Source organism: Verticillium nonalfalfae, assembly GCF_003724135.2.
Source record: "Verticillium nonalfalfae strain VnAa140/NRRL 66861 chromosome Unknown scaffold_197, whole genome shotgun sequence".
NCBI classification, from domain to species: Eukaryota; Fungi; Ascomycota; class Sordariomycetes; order Glomerellales; family Plectosphaerellaceae; genus Verticillium; species Verticillium nonalfalfae.
In genome coordinates this window covers 13,535-40,407 of record NW_021167422.1, presented here as the reverse complement: position 1 = coordinate 40,407, position 26,873 = coordinate 13,535, and the positions used below count along the sequence as shown (strand labels likewise).

General features: G+C 55.4%; 8 protein-coding genes across 8 annotated transcripts; 5 read left to right on the top strand and 3 right to left on the bottom strand.

The window, feature by feature from the left end:
- Nucleotides 1-222: 222 nt before the first annotated feature.
- D7B24_003390 (uncharacterized protein) lies at nt 223-2,079 on the top strand (the record flags this gene model as incomplete). Its single annotated transcript, XM_028637581.1, has 3 exons — nt 223-279; nt 645-1,537; nt 1,647-2,079. 3 exons carry the CDS (start codon nt 223-225, stop codon nt 2,077-2,079), a joined length of 1,383 nt encoding a protein of 460 aa, XP_028490661.1.
- Nucleotides 2,080-2,912: 833 nt separating this feature from the next.
- On the top strand, nt 2,913-3,921 carry D7B24_003389 (uncharacterized protein; the record flags this gene model as incomplete). The annotated part of the gene is made up of 2 exons (XM_028637580.1): nt 2,913-3,096; nt 3,161-3,921. The coding sequence occupies 2 exons, from the start codon at nt 2,913-2,915 to the stop codon at nt 3,919-3,921; spliced, it is 945 nt and encodes a 314-aa protein (XP_028490660.1).
- An 860-nt stretch (nt 3,922-4,781) lies between these two features.
- D7B24_003388 (uncharacterized protein) lies at nt 4,782-5,125 on the top strand (the record flags this gene model as incomplete). Its single annotated transcript, XM_028637579.1, has 3 exons — nt 4,782-4,878; nt 4,936-5,035; nt 5,095-5,125. 3 exons carry the CDS (start codon nt 4,782-4,784, stop codon nt 5,123-5,125), a joined length of 228 nt encoding a protein of 75 aa, XP_028490659.1.
- Nucleotides 5,126-6,317: 1,192 nt separating this feature from the next.
- Nucleotides 6,318-6,840, top strand: D7B24_003387 (uncharacterized protein; the record flags this gene model as incomplete). The annotated part of the gene is made up of 3 exons (XM_028637578.1): nt 6,318-6,492; nt 6,600-6,699; nt 6,810-6,840. 3 exons carry the CDS (start codon nt 6,318-6,320, stop codon nt 6,838-6,840), a joined length of 306 nt encoding a protein of 101 aa, XP_028490658.1.
- Nucleotides 6,841-8,172: 1,332 nt separating this feature from the next.
- D7B24_003386 (uncharacterized protein) lies at nt 8,173-13,762 on the bottom strand (the record flags this gene model as incomplete). The annotated part of the gene is made up of 6 exons (XM_028637577.1): nt 8,173-8,243; nt 8,297-9,727; nt 9,804-10,000; nt 11,212-13,458; nt 13,516-13,663; nt 13,750-13,762. The coding sequence occupies 6 exons, from the start codon at nt 13,760-13,762 to the stop codon at nt 8,173-8,175; spliced, it is 4,107 nt and encodes a 1,368-aa protein (XP_028490657.1).
- Nucleotides 13,763-14,551: 789 nt separating this feature from the next.
- D7B24_003385 (uncharacterized protein) lies at nt 14,552-15,276 on the top strand (the record flags this gene model as incomplete). The annotated part of the gene is made up of 4 exons (XM_028637576.1): nt 14,552-14,723; nt 14,785-14,872; nt 14,949-15,082; nt 15,137-15,276. The coding sequence occupies 4 exons, from the start codon at nt 14,552-14,554 to the stop codon at nt 15,274-15,276; spliced, it is 534 nt and encodes a 177-aa protein (XP_028490656.1).
- A 1,659-nt stretch (nt 15,277-16,935) lies between these two features.
- D7B24_003384 (uncharacterized protein) lies at nt 16,936-18,588 on the bottom strand (the record flags this gene model as incomplete). Its single annotated transcript, XM_028637575.1, has 3 exons — nt 16,936-17,253; nt 17,310-18,047; nt 18,109-18,588. 3 exons carry the CDS (start codon nt 18,586-18,588, stop codon nt 16,936-16,938), a joined length of 1,536 nt encoding a protein of 511 aa, XP_028490655.1.
- Nucleotides 18,589-22,361: 3,773 nt separating this feature from the next.
- Nucleotides 22,362-23,764, bottom strand: D7B24_003383 (uncharacterized protein; the record flags this gene model as incomplete). Its single annotated transcript, XM_028637574.1, has 3 exons — nt 22,362-23,071; nt 23,213-23,511; nt 23,628-23,764. The coding sequence occupies 3 exons, from the start codon at nt 23,762-23,764 to the stop codon at nt 22,362-22,364; spliced, it is 1,146 nt and encodes a 381-aa protein (XP_028490654.1).
- Between the last annotated feature and the right edge of the window lie 3,109 nt (nt 23,765-26,873).

Sequence of the window (26,873 nt, the reverse complement as noted above, 5' to 3'; positions counted from 1 at the left end):
TGTCTGGTGGGTTCGAGCACAGCAATGGTGGGTTCACGCGCTGCGACGGTGGGTTCCATGGTGGGTTCTGGTCCCTGTCTACCCCTGAAAAAGCATCTCGACGTCGGCGATGAGCTGCGCCCGAAAGCTCCGAAGTCAGCCCTACGCTCCCTTGAGAGTCGAGAGGTGTCCCGCGGTTTCGCAAACGTTTTCGTATAGCCCACGACACAGCGAGTGCCCGCCATGGCGCCACGTTTTGGCCCTGACTCGCTCCTTGGACTGCCGCGTCTAAGCCTCGCGGTATGCAACTCGCTTCCGACAGACCGGGCAGCCGGCCGGGCTCCGAAAAAAGAAGGACCCCTTTTGCTTCGTGTGTCTGCCATGTTCGTGTGTCTGCCATGTTGAGCGTCAGACGGCCGAGTCCTTCAAGTATACCTGGTAGCGACAGTGACTTGGGAACACATCGCGTTCTTGCTTTCCCTTCTTCGCATTTTGGACTACCAGAGGAGAATAATTCGTCTACTGTTACGAACCGCGCATCCTGTGACTGAAACTGACCCCCCAGTCATCCATCCACCCTATCGTCACATCCTCCAGGACTCGTTCCTGCATAGCCGCCCGCTCACCTGCCCCCTTTCGTCCATGACTGACCCCATGGCGCCGAGACGAACACACACCAAGTCAAGAAAAGGCTGCCAAGAGTGCAAGAGACGCAAAGTCAAGGCACGTCCTCGTACAACACGTCCTCGTGCAACGCCCGGCGGGGCGCCTCGCATCACACGCCCACTAACATCCAGCAGTGCGATGAGGGAACGCCGGCCTGCTTCAACTGTGCTCGCAGGGGCATGGTATGCAGCCTCTCCGCCGCGGCATCCGCCTCGGCCACTTCCCCCGACAGCTGTTCTCTCTCCGACAGCGACCGCCGCCGGATGTCGGGTGCCGCCGGCCTTCCCGGCAACGCCGGCCCCGGCCTGCTGAGCGTCGAGCTCGCTAACCCCTGCCGGGCCGCCCGCCCCTCGATCGCCGAGACGTGGGGCCAGGGTCTCGAGCTCATGCACCACTACTGCACCGTCACGGCCCCGTCCATGGCCTACCGCCTCGACATGCAGCACGTCTGGCGGACCGTCCTCCCCGCCCTCGCCTACGCCAGCCCCTTTCTCATGCACGGCATCCTCGCCGCCGCCGCCATGCACAAGGCCCACCTCCTCGTGGCCCGGCGCCGCGCCTACGCCGAACTCGCCGTCTACCACCAGACGGCCGGCCTCGAGGGCTTCCGCGCCGCCCTGACCAAGCTCGACGCGGGCGCCACCGACTGGGAGCCCAGCTTCTGCTTCGCCGCCATCATGGTCCTCACCATGTGCGGGCAGCCCGCCGGGTCGCACGGCGAGGCCGGCGACGGTCAGCCCGTGGCCCTGACGCCCGGCGCCCTCGATCTCTTCGTCTTCATCCGCGGCGTCTGGGCCGTCATGGAGCCGTCCGAGGCCCAGATTCTCGAAACGCCGCTGGCGCCGCTGGCCGGCAACGGCCTGTCGCATCGGCTCGATCCGAGCAGCTTCAAGTGAGTCGCCTTCCCTGCCTTGCCATTGTCCCTTTCCCTCCCATCTCGCCACACCTCCACCCCTGACCTTGATGTTCGCATGTTGACCGTGAACAACCGCCCCCGGCAGCAAATCCACGCTGCGCTTCTCCATCCTGCCCGAAGACATGTTCGACGCCCTCGACGACACGTCGACCTTTTACGAGACGACCCTCGACGGGCCCAGCAGGCACGACTACGTCCACGCCGTGCACCTGCTGCGGCGCGCCGTGTGGTTGGTCGCCGGCGCCGGCGCGCAGCCCGAGTCGCACATGATCATGTTCATCCCCTACCGGGTCGAGGACAACCTGCGCCTCGACATCATCGCGTGCCGGCCGCACGCCATGGTCTTCCTGGCGCACTTTGCCGTGCTGCTGCGCGCGCTCGAGACGCGGTTCTGGTACTTTGGCGGGCTGGCGAAGCGCATGTTCGCCGTCGTCGACGAGAGCCTCTCGCGGTTTCCGGTGCATTTGGATGCCGTGCTGTGGCAGAGGAGACATGTATTCGAGAGCTACGAGTCATAGCGGAGGGGGGTGGCATCAGGTCATAGAGAAGATTTCAACGAATAAGTGCAGCATGTAGAAATTAGAGTCGCATGACGATTTATTGCGTCGAGCTATCGAGTGTGCTTGTGAATTGGAAGCTTCATGATCTTGTTTACGATGATCCAGGGGGCCAAGCGGACCAGATCACAGTCAACCCCGCGCCGGTGACGGCTCATGAGATGCAACATAACCCGTGAGACAAGTTGAATGAGTGAACAGAGCGTATACACTGGCGCGCACAGCCCAGCTTGTCTACCATGAAATCTGCTCTACGCATAGCCACAGCGATGAGTTGCCTCTCGGATAGTTTTGCGAGACCGCGGAAGCCGCAGCGTTGGGCGAGTCATGCAACCAACTAGACTTTTGTCTCGCATCCATGCCTCGTCAATCCATCGTATCTCGCTCGCATCTCTCGCAAGACTACAGCAACAGACGCGTCAAACCCATGCAAGTATCGTGCTGCTGAATCGACAATGTCCTCTCCCTTCGCATATCGGGCTCAAGGAGGACGGGCTCCCGGAGGCTTACTTCGCCAGGGCGACGATCCATGGAGGAGGACCCGCCCGCTGAGAGGTGAATATCAGCCGCCCCTGACTATATATTTGGGGACTCCCTGGTGTAGTTGACTGGCATGTGTGTCGACAATGCCATCGCTTCAAGCCATCTTGTAACCTACAGTACAGCCTTTTGTCCTCCAGTTTGACTACCTTCATCCACCATCACGAGCATTGAACGTTCCGCCGCCATTCGAGACGCCCAGCCCACCGACTAGCAAAGGTCTTCCCTTCGTCTATCCGATGCAAACGTTCAATATGATACTCTCTCGCGCAGAGCTGCTCCCCTACAAAGAGGGCATTTACCTCTGGAAATACGTGCCATCACTGGCACTCAGCATCATTTTTCTCTCACTCTTTGGCGTTCTTTCGCTCGCCCATACGTGGAGGATGTTCCAACACCGCTTGTGGTTTTGCCTACCGTTTGTGGTCGGAGGGTATCGTGCGTATCCCATCGTTTCCGTGGGACGCTGTCCTTGGGACCCTGTGCTAACAAAAGGGAACAGTCGAGGCCGTCGGCTGCGTAGGCCGAGTCATAGCCCGAAACGACACGAGCGAGCTCATGCCCTACATCATCCAGTCCATCTTCCTGCTTGTCCCGCCCTCGCTCTTCGCCGCCAGCATCTACATGGTCCTTGGCCGCATCATCCGCGGTCTCGGCCCCCGCGCCGTGGCCCTCTCCATCATTCGCCCTACATGGCTCACCAAGGTGTTCGTCGTCGGCGACGTCTCCGCCTTTGTCATCCAGGCCGGCGGCGCCGGCATGATGACGAGTGCCACGAAGAAAGACCTGGGGAAAACCACCGTCATCGTGGGCCTGTTTGTTCAGATTGTCTTCTTCGGCCTCTTCGTCCTGGCGGCCGTCATCTTCGACGTGCGGTACAGACGCGGCCGCGACGGCTTCAGCGTCGTCGACGCCGACACGGCGCAGCTGCGCGACGGGGCCGTCGTTGCCCGGGGCGAGCCGTTTGACTGGGCGAAGCTCATGATGATGCTGTACGCCACGTCGGCGCTGATCCTCGTGCGCTGCACGTTTCGCATCATCGAGTACATCATGGGCCCGGAGGGCTATCTCCTGTCCAACGAGTGGCCGCTTTTCGTCTTTGACCTGACACTCATGGCGTTGGTCATGGCCATTTTCTTTGTCTGGTATCCTTCCACTATCAAACCGTTTCCGGTGACCGACTCGGTCGGTTTTGAGCTGGCCGCAGAGACCAAAACCAAGCGCAGTCTTGTCGGAAGAAAAGTCTCTGGAGGAGTGGTGTAGGGCCAGAGGACCATTAAGGACTCCGTGACAGACCTCGGTCATATGGGCAGCCTTGCATCGGGAGGACCGGCGACATATGACGAGAAATCTGTTGCTGTTTTGTGAGGCGAGCTGATACTGTGTCTCAAATTTTATCTAGGGTGTGAAACTAGATCGGGTGGGAGATTCGGTTTGTTAGATTTCTGATGGTTGACCTAAACAGCATTTGATGAGGTTATCCCTGGCGAGCAGTATTGCGGCGAACCGCTTTCATAGCTTGTCATACTTGCGCATTATCCAGTATTGCAAACAAAGGATTTCAATGGAACAGTCCAGCATGAGACGTAGACAAGCACCGGGTCGTCACATTAGCTAACCTATATAACCTCTTTCAAGGCTCCTTCAACATACCGAAGTCAGAGCTTCCACTTGTGGAACGAATTGCAATACACTTCGGATCCCACGTCACATCATGCGCCGTGGCCCAGTCCATGTATGCCGCTCAAGGTTTGCCTCGTCCGGCCCTTAGCGCCGTCGTGCCAGCCGCCTGCCCAACCACCAGCGCGCCTCCCGAGACGGTGTCTCATCTGCTGGAGCCGGGGGCCCGCCAGACCTCTTGCGGCACGATCGTACCTTTTCTAACCCCATCGGATAGGGCAGTAAAGCTGTCAAGGGCAGAATTCCTGGCAGACCGGCGTCATGGGCGCACTCCGACTTTCCGGGAGGTCTGGTTTCAGCGAGCGTGTTGCTTCAGCATGACGACATTGAGTGTTGCGAAAAGGCATAAAACAACGACAGCCCGCAGGGTTGACCTCATGAACTCAGATCCATTGAGTACTGGAAAATACAGCATTCAATCATCAACAAAGTCAAATTTCAATATGGACTTCATCAAGAAAGTGGCCAAGTCGGGCAGCGCTGACAAGGGCGCCAGCGGTGATCAGGCTGCTGCGGGCAACCAGGACTACGCTGACAAGGGTACGATATGGCATGAACGCGTTGTGAGACGGACAGTTGAGCTAACAAAAACTCTAGCCTTCGACTTTGCCAGCAAGAAGTCGGGACATAACATTGATCGCAACACACAAGAGAAGATCACGGACGGCGGACGATCTGCCTATGAAAAGGCGACGGGGTGAGTACTTAGCTGTGACAGGGGCGTTTTGTACATTACGCGGACTAATGGCGACACAGTTCCAAAGTGTCGGACAAGATCTCGAACTGAGGTGCAATGTAGTAGGGCCATAAATAAACATGTTCTCAGCTGATATGCTGTCGTCTTCAATTCGCCATGCGAACGTCCCACGCTGAGTTCGCTGTAACATGTGACAGCCAGACCGGGCTACCCTTTTAGAACAAGATTTGCCAAGAGCTCCGACGCAGGGTCCAAACTAAGGGAGGGGTTCCTGAGGATGCTAGGATCTCATCAATTCGCGATACACCGCACAAGACCATGCAGTCGATCCTAGACAAGCTGAAGGAGACAGTCCAGATGGACCCCGCACATGTTGCCATTGCCACGCCAGCTGACGACAAAACGGTAGCCGTGACACCGCCCACTCCCGGCTCAAACGGATCGTGGCCGTCGCGAGAGACAGCGAAGGTTCAGCTCGGCAGCCTCTAGCGGCCCGCCCAGCTCGGCCTCTCCCCCACTCTCTATTTTCACATCCACCTGCAATCTGCCTCCTTCGGGGATCTGTGCTGTACTGTACATGGTAGGAATGCTGAGCATCTGGCTCGCTGCAGCACTGCACCATCACGCAGGCTCCACCGGCCGCAGCAATCCCGCGTGCGTCGCGACCACGATGCCCTCAAATCTGCCACTCACAACCGAGATGGCCCGACCTACCCCGCAGCGATTAAGCTTCGGGTTCAGCTGACACCATCGCGGCCTACCCCTCCTCGTCCCTGCTGTTCCCTGTTGTCCCGGCTCCTCAGTGTCGCTCCCTGATCTTCCCCTGCTCGGGTGCCCCCCCTGGCACATCCCGAGCTTCCCTGGCAGTGCTTGTTGGCACACACACCAACGGGGAGAAGCTGGACCCTCCGTGCCGCCAGGCCTAGGACCCAGGACCCCTCCTTATTGATATCCACCGTTCCGGTGTTGATGGGGGGGGGGGGGGGGGGGCACCAGCAACGGGCCCCTCCGTTCCCATCCTGCCTGGTTTTGGGAGGCCTGCCGTCTTTGGGACCTGGATGGACCCTCATTGAGCTACAAACTAACTACCTGCGTGCCTTGTCTGTTTCCAGCTACCTTGGCTTGCCTGGCGTGAGGTGGTGAGTGGGTTGGGTATATAATCATCTCCCTCATCACCTTCCCCGCCATCACCCCTCTTCTGCCCACCTCGACACATCGCCAGCAGCATCATCATCTACACCAAGAACAACCTTGACTCCAAACCCCAACACTCTTCTTCACAATGGATTTCTTCAAGAAGGCCGCCGAGTCCATCTCCAGCAGCAGCAACAACAACAACAACAACAACAACAACAACAACAACCAGCAGCAGCAGCAGGGTAACAACAACAACAACGCCAGCGGCAGCACCCAGCAGCCCCAGCAGCAGCAGCAGACCGACGACTACGGCGACAAGGGTAAGCTTCCTCACACATGGCTCTTGGGCCACCCACATGTCCTCGCTTCCCTCCGCAGCTCCGTCACAGCAGTGTCAAGCATCAGCCGACTAACTGTGTCCCCGCAGCCTTCGCCGCCCTCGCCTCCAAGACCGGCTACTCCCTCGGCCGCGACACCCAGGAGAAGATCACCGACGCCGGCCGCGGCGCCTTCGAGAAGGCCTCTGGGTACGTCTCACCTCCTCACTCCCCCCATGGCCGGGCAGAATAGACGGGCCATGGGAAAAGGGAAAAAGAAAAGAAAACACCCATGAACGCATGACTAACAACCACAACAGCCAGAAGGTCCCCGAAAAGTTCTCCAACTAAAGCATCTCCTTGCTGGGCATGCTGATGATGATGATGATGATGAAGAAGAAGTGCGGGATAGATACGCTGTCGTAATGGATACCACTCTTGAGACCTCACCTCTTGTTTGCCGAGACTTTGCCCGTCGCCCTCTGAAGTTTTCGGCGACCTCGTGCCAAGCCGTGACCCAAAAAGCCGTGACCCAGAAAGAACTAAACGCGAGGGTGCGTCCTGTCTGTAGGCGTACTGATCGAGCCGTCACAACTTGGTAAAAAGGTACCCGCAAGGCCGCATTCGGCTGCAGGTATGACACTGGGTTGCTCGGAGGCGGGCGGCGTGAATGCTCACCAGCGACTTGGGCCCCTTCGAGGTACCGTCACAGTCCATGCATCTTGAACTGTGCAAATTTTGGGATTCATGGCTGTGCTGGCCTTTGCGTCCAGAGTGTCATCTGCCGTCGGTCCCGAGTGTCTGGATTCATCAGTGGCATGAGCTCCTACTGTCACATGGAAAAATGTTGGCTGCAGATGAGCATGGGTTCGTCTAATCTCTATCTGCAGAAAGGGAAACATCATGAAGTCAAACAACCGGCCCTGCCAGACCGCAAACACCTCAGATGCCAAACGCCCGCCAAATCCATATATCGCACAATACGTGTCAACCCGAACTGTCATCGTGCCGTGGCGCACAAACGCAAACCGTTCACGACGAAATCCACGGCCATGAGGAAGCAGCGCAGGTTGCCTCTATTACCGAACGCCATGTCGCAGTGCCTCTCCGTCCAGATGCCTGGGTCATGTAGTGCTCCCTTGCTAGGATCATGCACACGCCTGAAGATTAACAACGCACCTCGAATGCTGTGCGGCCTCTCTGACTCGTAATGAAATGTCGTCTGTCGCTCCCATCGCATGTTGATGAACAGGCATCGCGAGCCTGCAATAGCACTCGATCCTCGTCCGCTCTCGCCCCCATTGCAAGAATGACCTCCTCCGATACCACTACCTTGGCGAGATCGACACGCGGCATGTCATCTGCAAATGTAAGGCTCTCTGTTGCCGATCATACAACCCGGTTGCGACGAGCCTCTCGCAATGCCCGGAGGAAGTGCAGCCACCTGATGACCGTGTGTCATCAACAATTCCAGAGTGAACCTGAGGAAAGGCTAGAAGGAGAGCTAGGGTCGCGACAAGGGAACGGGCAGTGGGCGTAGGTACCCGTGGAAATCTGGCTCTCCGGGAAATGGTGTCGAAGCCCAGCCCCAAGTGATTCCGCGTTCTCTATGGGAACGTCAGCGCCAGCGCCAGCGTTCACTTTCGCATCCTCGCTCCCGAATTAGCCGGCAGGCGCATCCTCCTAACCGCGGGTGTTGGCTGCGGCGGCAGAGGCTCCCTTCGGGTTGAGATCAACGATGAAATCCCAGCCACCTGTTCAAGTCAGTCAGTAGAGGCTTATGGGGCTAGATGGGGAAGAGACATACCACTAGCAAGGTTCTCCGCTGTCGTCTCGAGCAGGATGATTCGGCGCTTGTTACAGTATGACGTCTTGTCGAGAATATCAACCTTGAGCTTGCGGTCGGCGAGATCCGTGACTGGCTTTTCAAACATTTCTGAGAGAGCTTCCACTGCCATTTCAAGATCCTTTTGGTTGTCCTCAAAGATGGCCGTCAGGTTGTTGCGCGCGAGATAGAAAGCAAAGGCGTAGGTCCACTTCAGTGTTTGGCGGCACGTCTGGAGCGTCTGGGACGCCGAGTTGAGATATTGGACCTCGATCCATGACATGCCAGACTCCTTCTGCAGCTGCACCATCTTCTTTTCCGTCTTGTGGTAAATGTCCTTGTCGAGCTTGGCCGACTGCTCATGGTTCGCATAGCGGTTGTAGTAGTGGAGGTAGCGCTCTAGCGACACGCGTGACTTGGCCTGCGCATCACGGGCATCGGTGCCGCTCTTCTCTTCAAAGCGGTTGCAGTTGTACCAGCTCGTGCCGTGTTCGGACCACAGACCCATGCACATCCAGCAGAACTCGTGCTTGCACTTCCTGCACGTCATGTGGTTGCAGCCTCCGTTCTTCTCGATGGTGCTGTTACAGCGGGGGCACTCCTTTGTGTTGGCCGATATCCAGTTTGCCGTTTCCGAATCGTCTGCGCACTTCTTCAGCCACAGCTTGACCAGGCTGCAGGGGGCCGGCTGGTGATCAGTCAGGATGCAGCCGAAGCAGAACCGGTGGCCACAGGCGCAGGCAACCGTGGGCACTACCTTGTCGAGATCCTTCTTCTTGACGCCGCACTCAACGGCGTTGACGCAGTCTGGTGCTGGGCACCACTTGAGAGCATCCTTGTCTTCCACATAGGTCCTGTTCAGCAGTTCCTTATACCGCCCGCTCAGTTCGGCCGTCACGAGAATGTCGAGCGACTTGGAGTCGAGAATCCGACCGCAACGGTCAGCGGGGCACTGGATGCGCGCCGCCTCGCCCTCCTCCCTGATCTTCTGGTTCAGGTAGTGTCGGTAGCAAGCGACGCAGTATCGGTGACCGCACTTCATGGCGAATGTCTCAAGGTCGGCATCATCCTCACAGCAGATGTCGCACATGAATCCGGGTATGGTTTCGAGTCGTGGAGGGCCAGTTACGTTTGTGCCAAGTCCTGCCGCTTCGAGAACCTTGTTCGGCCTGTCCATGTAGTCCTCGATCAATCTTTCCTTGTTCCAGCGGAAGTGTCGTAACAAGATGGCCACATCTTCCTTGCGAAGATTTAGGATCATGTTGACCTCGTCGATCATGTCATCTTGTTGTCGTTGAATGTCCGTAGGCTCATACACCTTGTAGGATATATCGTAGGCAACCTTCTTCTTGTTCTCGGCGTCTTGGCTTACGCCAAAGTCGGGGTCTTCTTCGTCAAACTCATCTTCGAAGTCTAAAGGCCAAAGAAGGTCAGCTACAGGCGGTCGAGATGCAAAGGGTTGGCTGGCTGGGGGGGCGGGGACACATACTATCGTTGTCGTCGGAGAACTCCTGCATCTCCTCATCACTCGACATGGCAGACATGAAGTCTTCCTCGGAATCCATGCCGTTGGTGGCGGGTGTTGGCGGGGCTTGTGGTTGCAGCGTGGCAGCTGAGGCGATCCTCTTACTGGGTGGTGCTACAGCAGGCTGGGAGGGGATCGTCGCCTCAGCGGCCTTTCGCTTCCTCGTCGTGGGAGTAATGGTGGCGGCCGCGAGGGGTGTGATTGGAAATGGCGGTCGAGCGTGGAGTGCGGAGGGCGTGATGGGTAGCCCGCAAGGAAACGGGCCAGAGATGATGCTGTTCGACAAAGACTTCCTAAGCCGTGGCCGAGGACTGAGGGGTTGTGTGACTCGAGCGGGGAGGCAAGCAAAGGCGAACCAAGTACCAACGTCACTTGCTGGTAGAGTACTGCGTTGTTGCGCTGGCCAGGGCGTGGTAGACAGGGACGCGGGGGGGGGGGGCCAAAAGGCACTGTTGATGTGCTTATGATTCGAGTGGTGAAATAGGAGGATACCGATGGATGTCGAAGATCAGATCCTGGTTCAGATGGGGGAAGCAGTCGCGTTGGTGCCTTGTATGGTATCGATAAGGTGAGAGTCCCGGGGCTCGAGTGTGGTGGTGGTGTGTCGGGTGCGGCTGGTGCGGCCTCAAACCAGGCTTGCCAGGCTGATGGCGGCCCTTTGGGCCAGTGGAGGCTCGAATCCAGCTGGTCGGCACAGGGCGAATGACGCGGGACGGGGGGCAAGGGGGCGTCAGGCGATGCCGTGACTGGACAGCACAGGGGCAAGGGACATGTGACCCGCTTTGGGGGACCGGGGATACTTCGGGCGCAAGCAGGGGCTTTCCTTTTGGTTCAATCCTACATGGAAAAAGAGCCACCACCAGCCCTATGGCGATGCCGCTGAAGCCTATTTACCTACCTTGCCTACCTAGATAGCTGCTTGAGTAAGTACTTAGGCAGGTGGTATCTCACCTCAATTCGGGCTGGCTCGAGTACGGATGCAGTGACGTTTGCGTCGAGAAAAGAACAACAGGCACAGTAGTCGCTTTTCGTGGGCTTATTGGTTCATATGGTTTCATTGACAACCCTCGCATGATGATGATTCAAAGTCCAACCGGCCGATCCTCCCTCCCTGCTCGCCTAACTCCTACATGTAAAGCCACTGACTCCTGTCCATCGCAGAGAAGATGCTGTCCATCCGACAGGCTTGGGTATTATACAAAATTCTTGCACTTCAACCAGACGCCCACGCCGCGACACATGCATGGCCGCCTGAATTTTCGAACCGGCACAGTCCCGGGGTTTTTCCGTCTATACGTGGGTGTCATCGTGTACAGACACTCAGTTCACCTGTCTTCCAAGACTCGTTGTCCAGTCTTGACCTCAAGCATACAAGAACCGTGAGAGGTTTAGGCTTGCGTTGCCGCTGTTTTCGTCACCCACGATGCCGCCATCCTTCTCGTCGTCCAGATCATTCTCCTCGTCGCTATCAGGTATCATGTCTTCACTACCCACTGGCCTGTTGAGAGCCTCAACCTCATCGAGATCAACCTTGGGCAGAGGGACGAAAGAAGGATTGACAGGCAATGCCATCACGCTGTTTCGCTGGTTGCGCCTCTTAGGGCTAGCCTTTGGCGATCGAGGCCGGTTGTGTGTCATCTGTTTGCGGGAGAGGGCGCGCTCGCCAATGCGTTGGAGTGGCGTCAAATGTTGCTTCTTCAAAGCCTGGGTGATAGAGGGCTGGGTGGTAGATTGTGTCGCCGAAAAGGCAACAGAAGAGGCGGCAGTCGATGGTGCCCCGGTCGACGGTGTAAAGACAGATGCTGCTTGCGACCTGACCGACGCGGGCGAGCCGATGGTCGCGGCTGAACGTGTCTGGTTGTAGGCGAATGACTGTAGCGAACGAAGCGGAGTGCTTTTGGGTGGCTCGGGAATGAGGCTCTGGCCTTGGCTCTCATCCTGTGTTTCGACCACAAAGGCTTCAGCTGTGCTTGTTTGCGTGTTTGTGAGTTCGTCGTCCCGGGTGCTGAACTGGCTATCTTTCATAGTTGTTGCGTCCGAGGACTGTGATGGGGATTCCTCAAAAACGGTAATGGACCGTTGGGGTTTAGATGGTACTCGCCATCCGTCGATATCTGGTAGGTTCATCAAAGCCTCGTCGATCGAATCGTCCGAGAACAAGTACGAGTCCATTGGCGCTGCCTTCTTCTCGATTTTGGGGAAGAACTTGCTCCGATGTCCTGCCTCGGGAGCACATTGGCCAACATCCTTGTCGGAGCAGAGACGGGCCTTCTTAGGTGGGCCTTGCGTCGTTCCCATCATCAACGCATCAATCTCTGCAGCAGTCGTGGGAGGGATGATAGAGCTCTGGCGACGAGAGGGTTCGGATGAACTGCTGCTGGCTCGTGAAAGTAGAGCCCCCGCCGGTTCGCTGCGTCTGCGCAATGCTCTTGGAGACGTTGAAGTGGTGGCAGACTGCACTCGCCGGGTGCTGGGAGCAGCAGCGCGAGTTGTAGCCTCGTCGAGGTACGGTCGAGGCAATGGGAAAACGCGGGGCACAAGGCCGTTCTGGGTGAGTGCAGCGACTCGCTGCGGGTCGACAGAGAAGCAGTTGGGATCCATGGCGCCCATGGGAATCCGCCCACGGTTCTTGAAATAAGTGTCAATCGGCTTCGTCGGCGTGTGGCTCCCGGTACGAGAGGCTGCCATCGCAGCTGTCGAGGCGATAGGGGAGGCTGTAGGGCGAGCAACCGTTTGAGAGTGGCGACGCTTTGACTCGGGCATCGCAGCAGGGATGATGGGCAGCTTGGTCATTGGGTTCAGATGTCCAGTCGCTACACCCCTCGCAATGGTAGGCTCGACAAATGCGCCAATGAAGGGCATATCATTGACACCCTGTCCTTCCTCTGGCTCTGTCAAGAAAACAAGCTCCTTCTTCTTGGGACAGTAGACTCGTTGGTACAAGAATGTCAGCTCGGCTTTGGTAAAGTTGGCAAGATAGTCCTCCGACACACGATGCTTTGCTTCGAACTGCATCATGCGGACGAGACGTTCAGGTGTCTTGTGCTGTCGAACCATGCGGTATGCCGTCTTCAAGCCCATATTACTAACACCGGCAAGGTAATCACAGCCGCTCAAGATGGCCATGCGTCGAAACTCAGCGTCTGTCCATCCAGTAAGGGACACCTCTCGGCAGGCGGCAAAGTCACGGCGGTTGATTTCGATGCAGTTGCCGTACTGGTCGAGCTTGGTCAACAGTCGCTTGCAGCCAAACACCAGTAGATCAGAGTCTTCTGACAAGATACCACCGATGATTCCTTGACGTTCGAGGTAGACGAGCTGCGAGTCAGCCTCGTATGGTGCCACGACGTACTCGACGTGGATCTTCTTGAGCTCATCGATGAGGTTGCGAGCCATCTCGGGGGTTACGTCAATGGATTTTTGAAATTCCGCAAAGGCCTGTGAATTTTTGCCGGCTTTCAGCAGTTCCATTCCCATCTTCTTGCTGTCGTCTCTGCGTTTGGCACGAGAGCCTTCAGTCATCGCTTTGCTGGGGAGGAAGTCGCCGTCGAAGACAAGATAAGGCGTGACGCCGAAATGGCGCAGCATTCGTACACGGTGCATGGCGAAGTCGACATATCTATTACCGTTGGATTAGCAAGGCGGAAAGGGTCAGGCGAGGAGTGGCGTGACTGACTTGCGGGTGGGCTTGCCTTGGGCAAGCTCGAGGGCACAGGCGATGGCCCCACGATGAAGCCAGCCATAGGCATCGACACCAAGCGTCTCGCCGGCGAGCTTCTTCAATTCAGTTGGTTTGTGGATTGACTTGAGCAAGGGAAGTAGTCCTGTGGGAGGAAAACGTTAGCATACTTGGTCTGGAGGGCGACTGATGCCTTGAGAGCAGGATTGAATGGTGCAGGGCCTTTATTACCAGAGACGCCCATTGTCACGATTGACAAGCCCAACAATGACGCAGTCGTATGTAGAATAGGCAGTCGAAAGGACCGATGCCCAGTTGCGCAAGGCAAGCAAGCCTACAATGCACGAACAACAAATCAAAGATCCATCCGATGTCGTCAGAATCGTGATTCGGCAGGTCTCGTGGTGGGTGTCTGAACGGCCGAGGTCGAGATGGGAATTGTTATGGTCTACGCGAGCTGGAGGATCCGAAAGTAAACAAAGATGCAGAGGCGAGACGGACGTGGCGGATGGCGAAGGCGAATGCGCTCAAGTTGACAAAGTACTGAAGATGAAGGAGAGCTGGAGGTTGGAAAATACAGAAGTAGCGAGAGGCAGGCCAGGTGATCAGGAGCGGACGAAGCCTTGGATGTAGTCTCACCACGAATGTTGGAACGCGGGTCTCATCGCGTCTGCGGGTCCCATCTGAAGGCTCACCCACGGTCCATCGCGCCTGGCGTCTGGTCGTGTGGAGTGTGAATTCCTACGCGACCTCGGATGGGACTAGCGTGTGTGCACGGTCCACACAAGAAGCCGCAGCGTCATGTCAAGTGCTACCCGCCGCCGAGAAGCCTTCTCTCGCTATCGCGTCTCTTATCGCCCCGCATCTGCAGAACCCCACCAGAATTTTCAGATCCCTGAGATCTTCACCGTCCATCTCGCCTCATCGAGGACGCCCTGACGACTTTTGACGTTGACGGAGCTTGCGATATACGTGAAACATTCGACCAGTCTTCTCACATACAATCACTTGGTCCAATAACGCCCTTGACGCCATGGCGAAGACGCTTGAGAAAACCCGCAAGCAGATTGCGAAGAAGCGCAACGGCACCGTAGAAGCCCTTCATCTGTATTCACGAGACTCCAAGCGCCTCCACCGTGCTTCTGTGAGAGATGAGAAGCTGGGAAAGCTCGCCTCGTCACGAGGCAAGAAGGAACAGCCACTCCGTAAGCAATTCCAATGGCACGCTTGGACAAGTTCGCGGCTGATCAGAAACCTTGTGTCTAGTCGACCGTGCCAACTTCTTCAGGGATGCCGTCATGGAAAGGGGTACCAAGCCCCTAGAGATGGGTGTTGTCCAGGAGCTCATCAACTCGTATGTCACTCCCAGCCACTTCCGGCTGAGCCTGCTTTGCTTTTGTTTGGCCATATTCCTTTCTAACGACCTTCAGGTTTGTTCACCAGCATGATGAGGAGCACAGTGAGGTCAAGAAGACTCGCCGCCCCGGTCGCCCAGCCAGCGCCCAACAGGACCTCCTCGAGGCAAAGATCAAGAAACTGTTGGAAGAACAGAAGAACGGCTTCTGTGAGTGATTCAACAAGAGCAATCATACTCCGTTGTTGGCTAATTGTTTCTCAGTCATGCCTGATCTCACAAGCGACGACAACGTTCATTTGCTGGATCGTTGGGAGGGCTCCTGGGCTTACCTCACATCCGTTGCCTGGGTTCGCGTGGCCTCTGACAAGACAGTCAAGCCTGCAAGCTTCCCTCCCATGTGATGATGACGTGGCAATTCATCGGCAGAGCTCATGCATGCATTTAGCGATTGGCGTTATGGTTTTCTGCTTTTACAATGACGGGATACTTATCTTCGGCTCACATTCTCGACTCCATGGGTGGTTTCTCGTCGGCTCTTCGAGCTTGCATGTTCTGTGTTTTGGCGAACCGCAAGTGGCGTTTGGACTTCGGGAGTCCGGGCCCCGGCACGGGTCGAGCGTCGACGGCCAGACCTTTCGGCTACGTGCCGCTGCCTCGCATCCTCGGCGGCAGGGCTAGGCAACGAAGCAGGCCGGCATCCTTTGTTGGTCCACTGGATTCTTTGCCCCTCAGCCATGTCTTTCGGTCGAGTTACACCTATTGATGATATAATAGATCGCCTGGTATAGCTTCGTTGCGTCGTCTTTTGTGGCTGTCCCAGAACCTTACTGCTCACGGCTGGCTACACCTCATCTTCAAATTTCATCCGATCAAATGATCCCAAGGGTTTAGCCAAGATTCCAAATGACGAGACGAGACGAGACGAACCTTTCTATCGTACCTAAGACATCTGGCCATCTCACCCGTCTCTCCACCCAGCGGCTACCCCTGAGATGCCATGCTTGTGTCACCTACCCCGTCCGTGGCTTCACGCCGCTCGCCGTCCATCCCATCTGTGAACCCCCTTAACAGTGCCCGCTTGTAGCTGCAAGCAGGCACCCATACGACCCGGCCACGTGTGGTGTTTTCTGAACCTCGATCTGCCCAAGATGACGGAGCTGGCGTCTCGGGCTGCCGGCCGGTCATTCAGCCTGTCTGGCAATAAGTACCTCCTTGTCGCATACTTAAACAGAGCGCATCTCCAGCCCCGGGACCAGAGTGCTACATCACACAGCTAGGGGCCCGAATCCTCCTCCAACCCCGGCCTCAGGTTGATGCGGATACACACCTCAGCGTTGCTGTTAGTGGGGTTCCTCTGCTTTTTAATCGGCGTCAAGTGTCGTGCAATCAGGTTTGATGCGCTGTTTTATCTAAATCTCTAAGGAGAGAGAAAGAGGGGTCGAAGCCTGTTGGCGAATATCTCTCACCACCACATTTGTCAAATTCTGGTTCGTCAGCATGAAGATGGAACACTCTCCAGTGACCATTTGAGGTTTCTGTAAGACAGGTTGGACTGCTACACACGCAGTGTCGATCAAATATATCTGAGGACGGATCTACACCGTCAGGCAATTGCACCCTCAGACCCCACAGCTCTCAACCCACTCGAGAACCTATGGTCGTCGATCCTCACTGTTCATCGATAATCCAAATCAGTGGTCCTGAAAGTATGACCCGCCGGTTCCTTGCCAAAGCGATAGAGTTTGTAGATCAAGGGCACTAACTCGCATGGCAGATCATGTGCAAGTACATCACACACCTGCGAGTCTGCTACGTCTGCCATCATGAAGAGACGGTTCTCATTACCGAGAGCCCGTGCCCGCCGCTGAGGGGGAGAGGTGCGTTTGGCAGCTGCCAGACTGGGACTGGCAACAAGACAACATGCACTCCGTTCCAATGCTGGAAGTGCAAAGAGAGAGTGCATCGCATATCACAAGTCAGATCACCGCGTCATGTATCATTGCGTTGACTTCTATAACGTACGCCAATACAACAAGCATGACCAAGTGACGCTATTCAACCTAGATGAGGTAGCGAAGGAACACTGCCCAGGCGCTGACAATGATGCTCACGAGGAACCCGAAGGTCAGGGCAGTGAACCAACCCTTTGACGTCCTCTTCGTCAGAGGATCCAAGTCCCTGTCGACGACCAACGCCTCGGCCGCCTCCCGGCTTCGGCGGGTCATTGTCATGCCCTTGCCGAGAAGTTTGTAATCGACAATAATGTATGAGATGCCCAAGACGAACGCCCATGCCTTGATGCCTATGGCGACAAGAAGGACTCTGTTGTAGCCACCACCGTCTGTTCCATCTTGGAGAACACCAAAGACAACGTCCATCTGGCTTTTGCGTTAGCGTTGACCGTCTGTTTATGACCCACTCGGGAAAGACTTACGATGGTGGATCCGGAATTGTTGAAGGCTCGCCAGACTCCAAAGGCTGTGCCAATTTTTGCTTGGTCCGCCACGAGGAGAGGAATGCAGATCTGCAGCGGCATCGAGTTGATGACGCCCGCCAGGCTAGAGAAGACCAGTCCCACGGTCGGGTGCGCGTCGGTGAATCCCAGGATAGAGCATGCGATGATCCAAAAGACCGGAGCTGTGGCGACGTAGTGGAAGCGGTGACCGTACGTATCGATGGCGAGACCGAGCACAGGGCTGAGCACGATGGGCAGAATCTTCTGCGCCGTGGCCAAATAACCGGCCACCTCCTCAGTGTACCCCTTCATGAAGATGATGTCTGCGGAGCTCGTGCTGAAGCCTCCAGCTGCTCCGCTCTGCAACAGCTGGGTTGCCGGGAGCATGAGGTAGGCCCACGGAAGTTGGAAAAGGACGTTCCAGGAGAACCGCTTCTTGGTGTGAAGGTGTTGCTTTGAGATGGCTGCGGCACGACCGGACGTCAAACGAAGATGCTGGGGGATGACGAATCGTTCGAAACAAACGTAGGCGATGTTGACAAGAAGTGAGAATGCACAGAAGAATACGGGAATCCAAAAGGTCCAGCCATACCAGCCGGTGCCGTCGCGAATGGGGATTGCAACCATGCCAGATACGAGACTGATGGTGTTGGCGATGGCGCTCTCTAGGCCAAACGCAAATGCAAGTCCGGAGGCTCCAAACCAGTGGTAGAAAAACTAGGCAGGACGTCAATGTGGGAACCGAGACTGGGCTTGTTTGTTGAAGATGGGTCATTACCTTCTGAGTGGCCGAATCGAGGACTGCGATGCCGAAGCCCATCAAGACATGACCGCCGACGAGCACCCGCCAAAGACCAACTTGAACACCGGCAGCAGCAACAACTGATCCCACCAGGATGACGGTCGTGCAACAGAGTGTTACAATGTTGGGTCCCCACCAATCGAGGATGAGGCCTCCCACAATGGGAAATATGGTGTTGACGAAGGCATCTGCGCTGCTAAGCACACCAAACTGTGTGTTGTTGATGCCGAGTTCTTCTCGAAGGGTGTTCTTCAGTGGGCCAAGTGCCGAGCCGGTCCAGGTGTGGCCGATGGGAAGGGAGATGACACAGATGAGGGCAATCCACTTGTAAGTCCAAGGGATCTGGGGGGCAACATTTTGATCGTCGTCCTCTGCGCCATTGACCTCGACAACCGGCTGTTTCGTCTCCTCGTTATGAAGATCGCCACGGATCTGCTGTGAAGCGACGGCGTCCATCCTGATTCCTAGCACAACGTCGTGGGGCTATGGCTGCACCTGGGCTACGAATGACCAGGAGGCCAAGTGTCTGGAATTGTAAGGCCCATTGTCAATTTATACTCGATCTGAAGAAGCAATACGAGCTCCGCTAGGCTTGCAAAATCACGCAGGTTTTGCATTCAATATCAGTGCAAGTGATCAGATAAGATCATCTTTGGCGGGCTTTCTTGCAGACGTCGGTGTTCTTGCCGCTCTTCATCTTATCAGATGATTCTGGACGTCTTGGCACACCAATTTACAACCAATCTTTCGTGTCGTAGTCTTAAGCTTTTTTTGACTTTGTGGATCGAATCCATTACTGGCGTCGGATGGATGCCGCTTGCATTGTGGCAGTGCTGGAATACCGCGAAAAATCCACCCGGACAACGTACGCACGGGACTGAGGACCTGGATCACTAGCCCGTCCACCGCATATTCCCGGACGGGCCCCGTGTTTCTATCTACGTTCGCCCTCTCGTTTCGGCTGCCCAGACTTACGATCCCAGTTCGAGTCCCGACTAGAGCTTCTGCAACTCAACGCCAAGCTCAGCCGACAACAAGGTGCGAATTGTTATGGTACCATGAGGGGCAGACCATGCCGCAAGTTCACGCGAGGAGGCCCATCCACGAGCCTATTACTGCCCTACGTTTAGAAGCACCCCGCTTGTGATGAATTTTCATTCGTCGAATGGACGGTCTGGTCTCGTTTTGCGGTTGAGATGCGGCTTTGTTGAGGTTGCTGATTAATGTCTGGACAGAGTCCAAATGTTGCCTTTGTTTCGAGACACAGAGGCTGGATGTCTAGCACTGGAACAAGGGCCTTTCTTTGATCTGCCTGAGGATTTTTGATCATTTGAGAATCTGCGAGCAGTCATCTGCTAGGCTACTTTCAATTTCTTGGCTACACCTTCGGCGACAATCTCGGAATGCCCTAACTTGTTGCAGAACAAAACCCGCGGTCTTCAAGGCGCCGCTTTCTCTGATCATGAGATAGAAACTCTGAATAACTGACCTCGTTGAGGTCAGCTACGTAACTTGCATCAGGGTGAACCTAAAGAAATGCATTTCATTACACGGCCAGTTGAGAATGCAAGTGAGGGTTACTTACCCTTGGCAGCCTTGATTTCCCACATTGTGTTGGTCTCGGTCCGAGATTTCTGTGTAAGATCGCAATGCCTAGTCCTTTGGGCTATATGAGCAAGCTGTTACAGCTCTGGTCGAGGCTACGTGCATAACTCGATGGCCAGAAACTCGGGCCTTCACAATCTGTACCCCTCTATCAAAATATGCTGTGTGCTTAAAGACTTTCTTGCAATTGCTCAAATGTATGGACTCGATCTAGTGACTTAAGGAGCGACGTGACCATGATTGATAGAGTACATGCACCGGAGCATAACGATGCTTTGTGAGCCCTGGCTAGCATCTCGCCCCCTCTTCCCCTTTCCCGGGCCTTGACCTAAATGACGCGCAGGCGTGAGGAAAGCATGCATAAGTGTATTAATTCAAGACTTGTCATGATATCTAGGGAGGATGCTGGGTTAGCTCTTTGCGTCGTATCCGCTGTTCCCGGTGTACTCCAGACACCATGCCAGCAGAATTCGAAAATCTGCGTCGGAGCTTTGAGCAAGCCTCGGGTTCAACATGGCTAGCGCCTCCAAGGATCGCGTCCGCCTCTTCGACTCAAGTAATTTTGCTAGACTTCATTGATGTGCTATATGTAAAACACCTTTTATAGATGGCTGCGTCCCTACCAGTGGTCTGTCAAGGCGGTGAATCTATATGGCTGACCTGGCCAAAACAAGGACAATGGCGTTCTAGCGCTGGCCTCATATCTCGAGAGTGTAGTAGTTGAAAAGGTAAAGGCCCTATGCGCCAAGAATTGCTACTCACAACCGAAGGAGCCTACTCGAGTGCCACTTTTCCACGATAGAACATAGCAAAGATTGCGCCAGCCTTCTTACCACATATTTCTTAGGCTCGACTGCATTAAGACACCAGTACCACTATGGCCTTGAGTATGTAATTCCTCGTCTTAAATCTTGTAAATCCTAGGGACACCGCATGCATTACCCTAGTCTATTAGAACTTACCTTTCAACCCAGTCTTTTGGTATTGTCGGGGTTGCCAGCAGATCAAATGAAACCACAGCCTCCGTATTTCGGTGAGATCACTATTGGAAGCAGGCTCAAAGTTAGCAAGCTTTGAAACATTGCCATAGATATGCTGTGCAGCCTGGAACCTTCTTGTATATCTTTCAGCCGACGGTCTGGTAACATGACGTCAGACAGCCTGATCAAAGCCTCACAACGGAGGACATTTGTCCAACCGTTAATGGCGACCACGTGTGCTGCCGACGATAGTGGCAGGGAGGACGTACCGAGATGTTACCAAAGAAGAATGCGATATAGGATAGAAGGTGCCCGACGTTGTGTGAAGGCAAGAAATGTCTGACCTCCAAACACCTTCAGCACCAGGCCGCTCGACACACTGCTCCAAGACTTCGACCACCTCATCGCGTTTTATTTATTTCATTGTCTGCAATGATGACACTCGATCTGATAGAAGTCTGCACAAATTGCACTCAACGGAGATGATCATCTACATGCCAAGTCGATCGAACCTTCCCCAAGAAAATGCCCAGTCGCGAGCAGTGAAAGCAACGTGGACACAAAAAGACCACATGCCAGAAAAGGAGTCCATCGCCCAGTGTGGACTCTAATTTACCCTCGCCCAAGGGGCCCACGCTTATCTTCGTATGCCCCCCTGCGGGCGAGCGGCGCAGACTGACAGCATCGCCCAACGGCGCAGCACGACCCTCGACCCTCAGACTCGACCGATTTAAGAGTGAGGCCAGTTTACCTCTAACTGGGATAAATGCCGTGGCCCCGGAAAACAACCTCCAGGTCTCGTGTATAAGAGAGGTCCTCAAGGAAGAACATGAAGGACTAGATGACACCCCGGATATAGTTCGATAATATCATTAGAATTCCTCATTCTTGGTATCGTCGCAGCATTGCAACGAAGGATCTGTCGAGTTCCCACTGGATCATCGAGGCGGAGCCGGATTGCGCCTCTGACGAGAATGAGCATGCAGATTTCGAGGCCACCAGTCAAGTGTCCTAGTCTGTGCCCCTCCATCGCGACGTACGTCAGCTGAGGCGCTCGCTCTGCATCTTTTTCGTGTATGATCCGCCATGTTCGAGCTGGCTGGCGTCTTGAGCTGCTGGGTGTAGATTTCCGGACGGTGCGCAGCGATCAAAGGGGCCTCGGCGGGCGCTTCTGGACAAGGCCGCGTGTCTAGTAGAGCTCCCCAGCAAGAATGCCTCAAGAAAAAATCGAAAAGACCAGCAAGCAGAAAATGGGCGTCAGATTCGATCTCCTGACTGTATATGTGTACAACAGTAGTAGTAGTAGTAGTAGTAGTAGTAGTAGTAGTATCCGTGGGGATGAGGAAAACAATGCCGCGCAACTCCAAGCCGGAAACCAAAAGTGACCGAACATTCTAATACAGGTATCTCGCCATGTCCCCGATGTATGCTTTCCTAAAAAAAAAAAGTCCCAATTCGTGCGCGAGTCAAAACGCCGTTTTCTCTCCTCTTTCGAACGGAAGGACCGACTCGCCACAGGCAAGCACGCCGAAGCTTCCTCCCTCGCCCTTCTACCCTTCCGACCCCGAAAGAAAAACGCCTTTTCTTGCTCCGGAAATAGTTGAGAGATCAATTGTGTGAACGTTGTTGTTTTTTCTTCTCGTATCATGTCTCAGTGTCGCTCAAGTCGGCCAGTATATCCTTCAACTGCTTGTCCATATTGCCCTGCAGCGGGTGAACAAAGGCGTTGAAGACGGCGTCGTGGTGGTTGTCCTTGGTGTTGCGCATGAGACCCTGGGCGACCATCTTGTGGAGGTACTCGACAGTGACGCCCTTGTGGCCCCAAAAGTGGCTGACAAAAGCACCGAGGCACTTCTTGTCGCCGAGGTAGGCGGCGCCGTTGCCGTCGCCGCAGGGAATGACGCGCAGGTCGTCAGTTGTGTTGTAGGCGTAGCGGATGTAGTTGCCAAAGGCGGCCTGCTCGTGCGCCCACTCCTTGGCCCACTTCTCGCAGCCGGGGAAGCGCTCGCCCGTGGGGCACTCGTCCCAGACCTTGAACATTTCCTGTGTGCGCTGGCTCTGCTGGGCGACGACGAAGCCCGTGTTCCAGAGCACCCAGCCCTTCTCGTCGCGGTTTACAGGCGAGTTAGGATCCTCGGCCATGGCAACGAGGGTGCCGTCGGTGATGTTCCAGAGGCCGAGGAGGAACTCGATGGGTAGCTGCGGCTGGACGAAGATGGCATCGGCATCGAGGAAGACGACAAACTTGTGCGTCTTGAGCTCCTCGCGGATCATCGGGACCTTAACCCAGGTCTGGTGACGGTCGGGGTAGATGGGCGCCTTGACGAATTTGTAGTCGTAGCCATGGATTTGGGCTACGTAGAAAAACACATGTTAGCTGGAGCGCCAGGCGGAGGATCTGAGAGTGTGGTAGGCGGATCGTCAGATGTCAGATGCTGCCGATCGCCGAGAGGGTCTGGGCAATCGGTACAGCGTCGCATCAGTATCGGTCTTACCATAGATGTAGTGGTTCAGCATGCCGGCGGCGCGCGGGGTCATATTTTCCTTGTTGAAGATGGCGGGGCCCAAGGCCCTTGCCTTGTTGTCGACACGCGTATCGACATCGAGAATCAGGACGTCCTTGCCGAGCGGCTTCTGCCACAGCTGGGAGCCGTTGGCGATCTCGTAGTATTTGCCCGAGTCAGTCGTGTAGTTGAGGCTGTCGAGTGGGTGTCTGTAGGGCTTCCAGAGGGCTGACACCAACTGGGAAAAGTCTTCGACGGCGGGAAGTGGTGACGAGTATTCGGAGTAGACGCTGTTGATGTTGTCAGAAACTGGGAGCGCCTTGGGATAATACGGGCCAGGAGAGTGCAAGGCCAGAGGAAGTTTAAAAAAAAAACCCCCCGTGGTCGTCTCAGAAGGGGGACGTACCGAGTGTAGACCCGATCAACGATCAAGGGTCCATGGCTGTGGGAAACGAGCAACAAAGAAATCAAAACAAAGGCGGTGCCGACAGAAATGACCAATGTCCTTTGCCTGCTGGCTTGGAAGAGAAGTTGGCGCATCATGGTTGGTGATGGAGAGGGAAGGTACGGCCCTGAAGCAGGCAGGGACGGACTGGAAGATCGCAAGTTCAGCAAACAGAAAGGCAGGAGCCCGAAAGCCTGTCACAGCGCGGGGCCAAGCTTTTGACTGCCAAAGCTTCTGTCTGCAAGGTACCTTAGGTAGGTACCATTAAGGGGGGGAGGGGCGGTCGAAGGGCGGCTGGCCTGCCTTTATCGCCTCTGCGACTGCCCATCCCATCCCGATCCTCCTCCCCCAAACCCCTCTAAACCCCATCTCACTCGCCTGTTTGTTGACTGCCTAAACTGCATTCAGCGCCCTCGTCTCGTCTCATCTGGCGTAGCCGTAAAGTCTGCTTTGCGCAAGCCAACCTATAGCTAACGCCGCAGACCAGCGCGCGATTGATGTGCGACCCACACCCCTGAACGGGGCCAATGCTGGGCTAGTGCTGGGCTGATGGCGTCTTCCCCAGCAGGGTGCATGCGCATGCTATTTGCAGAGCGCCCCGGGCGGGTTTGTAACGACTCGATTTCCACGTCAAAGGGAACCTCCCGTACCTTGGGTTGGGTGAGTAGTATGGAAAAACCAGCCCACCGAGTTCGTCGATTAATTCCTCACAGAAATACCATGATGACAGGCTTCCACTCACGGCTGACGCCGACATTCGCTCGGCATTCCAGGGTCCTCTGAAGCATGCACACGGATGAACGATGATACTCTCTGCAGCCAAGGGTGGTTCATTGCATCCATCTTCAGTGGCAGGCACCTTCCCAAGGTAGCAGCAACTCGTGCCAACAGCGAGGAAAGGTGAGGGCCAACGGGAAACCCATGTGGGTCAGCCAATTGACTAAGCTGCCAGAGTACTGAGCAAACTTTTCCCTTGCCCTGGACACTGACCGCTGCCTTCAGGTTTGGAAAAGCACCGAAGACTGGGCGCACAAGGACGAACAAGCGATGCACACAACCCATCCGGCCATGCCATTCGAATGGCGAGGCTCTTCTGATGGTTGGATTGAGCAAACACTCGACCCAAAGATACTTTGATCAAGGTGCCGCATCACTTTGGCCGTCACGACTCGAGCCAGCAGGCGATAGATGATGGCGCATCTAGTCGCCGATCGCCAAGACCGCCCACCCCCTGCAGCCACGCTCGACAGCGCTCCGCTCAGCACAGCGTTTGACAGACAAACTTTCCATTTCGGCCCACCAACAACGACAGAGGAGACAGGCTAGACGTGTCAGAATGCCTGTGCTGCATCTGCTGCTAGCGGCCACTGCAAGTCAACAATGGTGATGCGGTAGCACGGAAAGAAGAGCAGGAAGATGAAAAGATATCAGAAACGAGCTTGCCCCTGTTTCCATCTGCCAGCGCACAGACGAGCGCCTGCATCATCAGCCTCCAGCCCGGCCGGAGGCCCAACAGCAAGCAATAGGGAAATTATGTGCTCGACTGTACGTCCTATGAGCGTGAGGAGGCCCTCGAACATTTTCTGAAGCGACCAGGGGTTCTTATCTTATCGTGCCGACATGCTGACGGCGTGGTACAGGGCCTCATTCGACCATACTGTGATTCGCTCGTCAGCCTCAAGCATATGGACAAAAGGGGGTATCCTGGAGCTGCCACCAATACCTACGAGCCCAATCCTGTCTTTTTGCCACCTCCCCTTACAGACTGCTTGAGTTCCATACTTGCAGGCTCCTCACTATCAAATGCCTTGCGTCAACTGCACCAGTCAATCATCGCTAGAGCGCGACATCGAACTTTCGGCTGGCACCCCCCTGTCCGTGTCTAGGTGACCCTCACCCCCTTGTTATGTTATCTTATTTTGATGATTTTGTTCACTTTCCCCGTCGTCCATTTCACCACATGCAGAAAAAAGAGCGAAGGCGTTCGATGCTGGCGGCCGCCAGATTGGCCGCGAAACTGAAGTGCCGGGTCCTCCTGCGCTAGACCCTCCTGCATGGTACACATCAATTTGGCTAAACAGCTCACCACCTACCCGAGTATGAGGCAATTCGGGCACCACTGGAACCGAAAAGGGGGTCTCATCACCAGGGTGCTCCTTTTGATGGACTGCTGCCTGCTGTCACCTATCCCGTCCCGAGAACAGAAGGATCGAATGCCTGCACAATTTCACGCCATTGAAAAGCCCGTGACCCCATGCCGCCGTGTCGGCCTTCCATATTTACAATGCAAGGGCGCGCGCCTTTTCTTGGTCCCTTCGTCAATGCTGCCAACGTTCAGGAAATGCGGTCGTGGTTGTATGGACATGGGGGTCATGAGGCTTTTGAGAGTCCTGAGTGTCACAATGTCTACCGAGACAAGGGTCGCTGAGACAAGAGTCGCTGAGACAAGAGTCGCTGAGACTCGGAACGCGCCAGGGTCCTCTAACCGACATGGGAATTGTTTTCTTCTGCTGCTGAAGAAGAAAACTGCGCCACGTCCCTTCTTTCCCCTGTCCTGTCTCTAATGTTGCCATGCCTGACACTGACCCTAACATGAACGGGCGTTCAAGATGGAATGTCAACTGCCGCTGTTGATGGACTGTCTTTTGGGAGCCGTTTTCCATCGGACTGTACAATGGAGCTTCCTTCACCTGTTGCCTTCCGTGTTGGTTGTTTCGATTAATGCCGTTTCACTTACAGTTCCGGGATCATGGCGGACGACCCATACCACGACGTGCCGCCTACCTACTACCTACCTATCATATGGCTAGCCCTTTCAGAGTCGACACCAACTCCCAGACCGCAACAATACACGATTGACGTCCATCAGCATCAACGCCGCTTCCTTGAAAAGATCATCAGCCTTGGATATACCATACCTTCTCAGGCTCTTAATATGGCGAGTAATATATTTCACCCTTTCCGTCGTCTTCCCATGAGACCACAAAAGGTCATCCAGGAGTTTGCCGTTCGGCCTGTTAATTGAACCCTGGTTCACTGCTTTACCCTCTTCAACGAAACTGAACAGGAGTATTCGGATTTGGATAGCTACGAACTCAATGAAGACAAATATGCTTGCCTCTACCCTGGAGTCCCGTTGAATCATCATCGACATGAGCCCGGCGGCGGCTGCGGTTTCCCGGGCCCATCCTCTTGGATCAGGTGAGC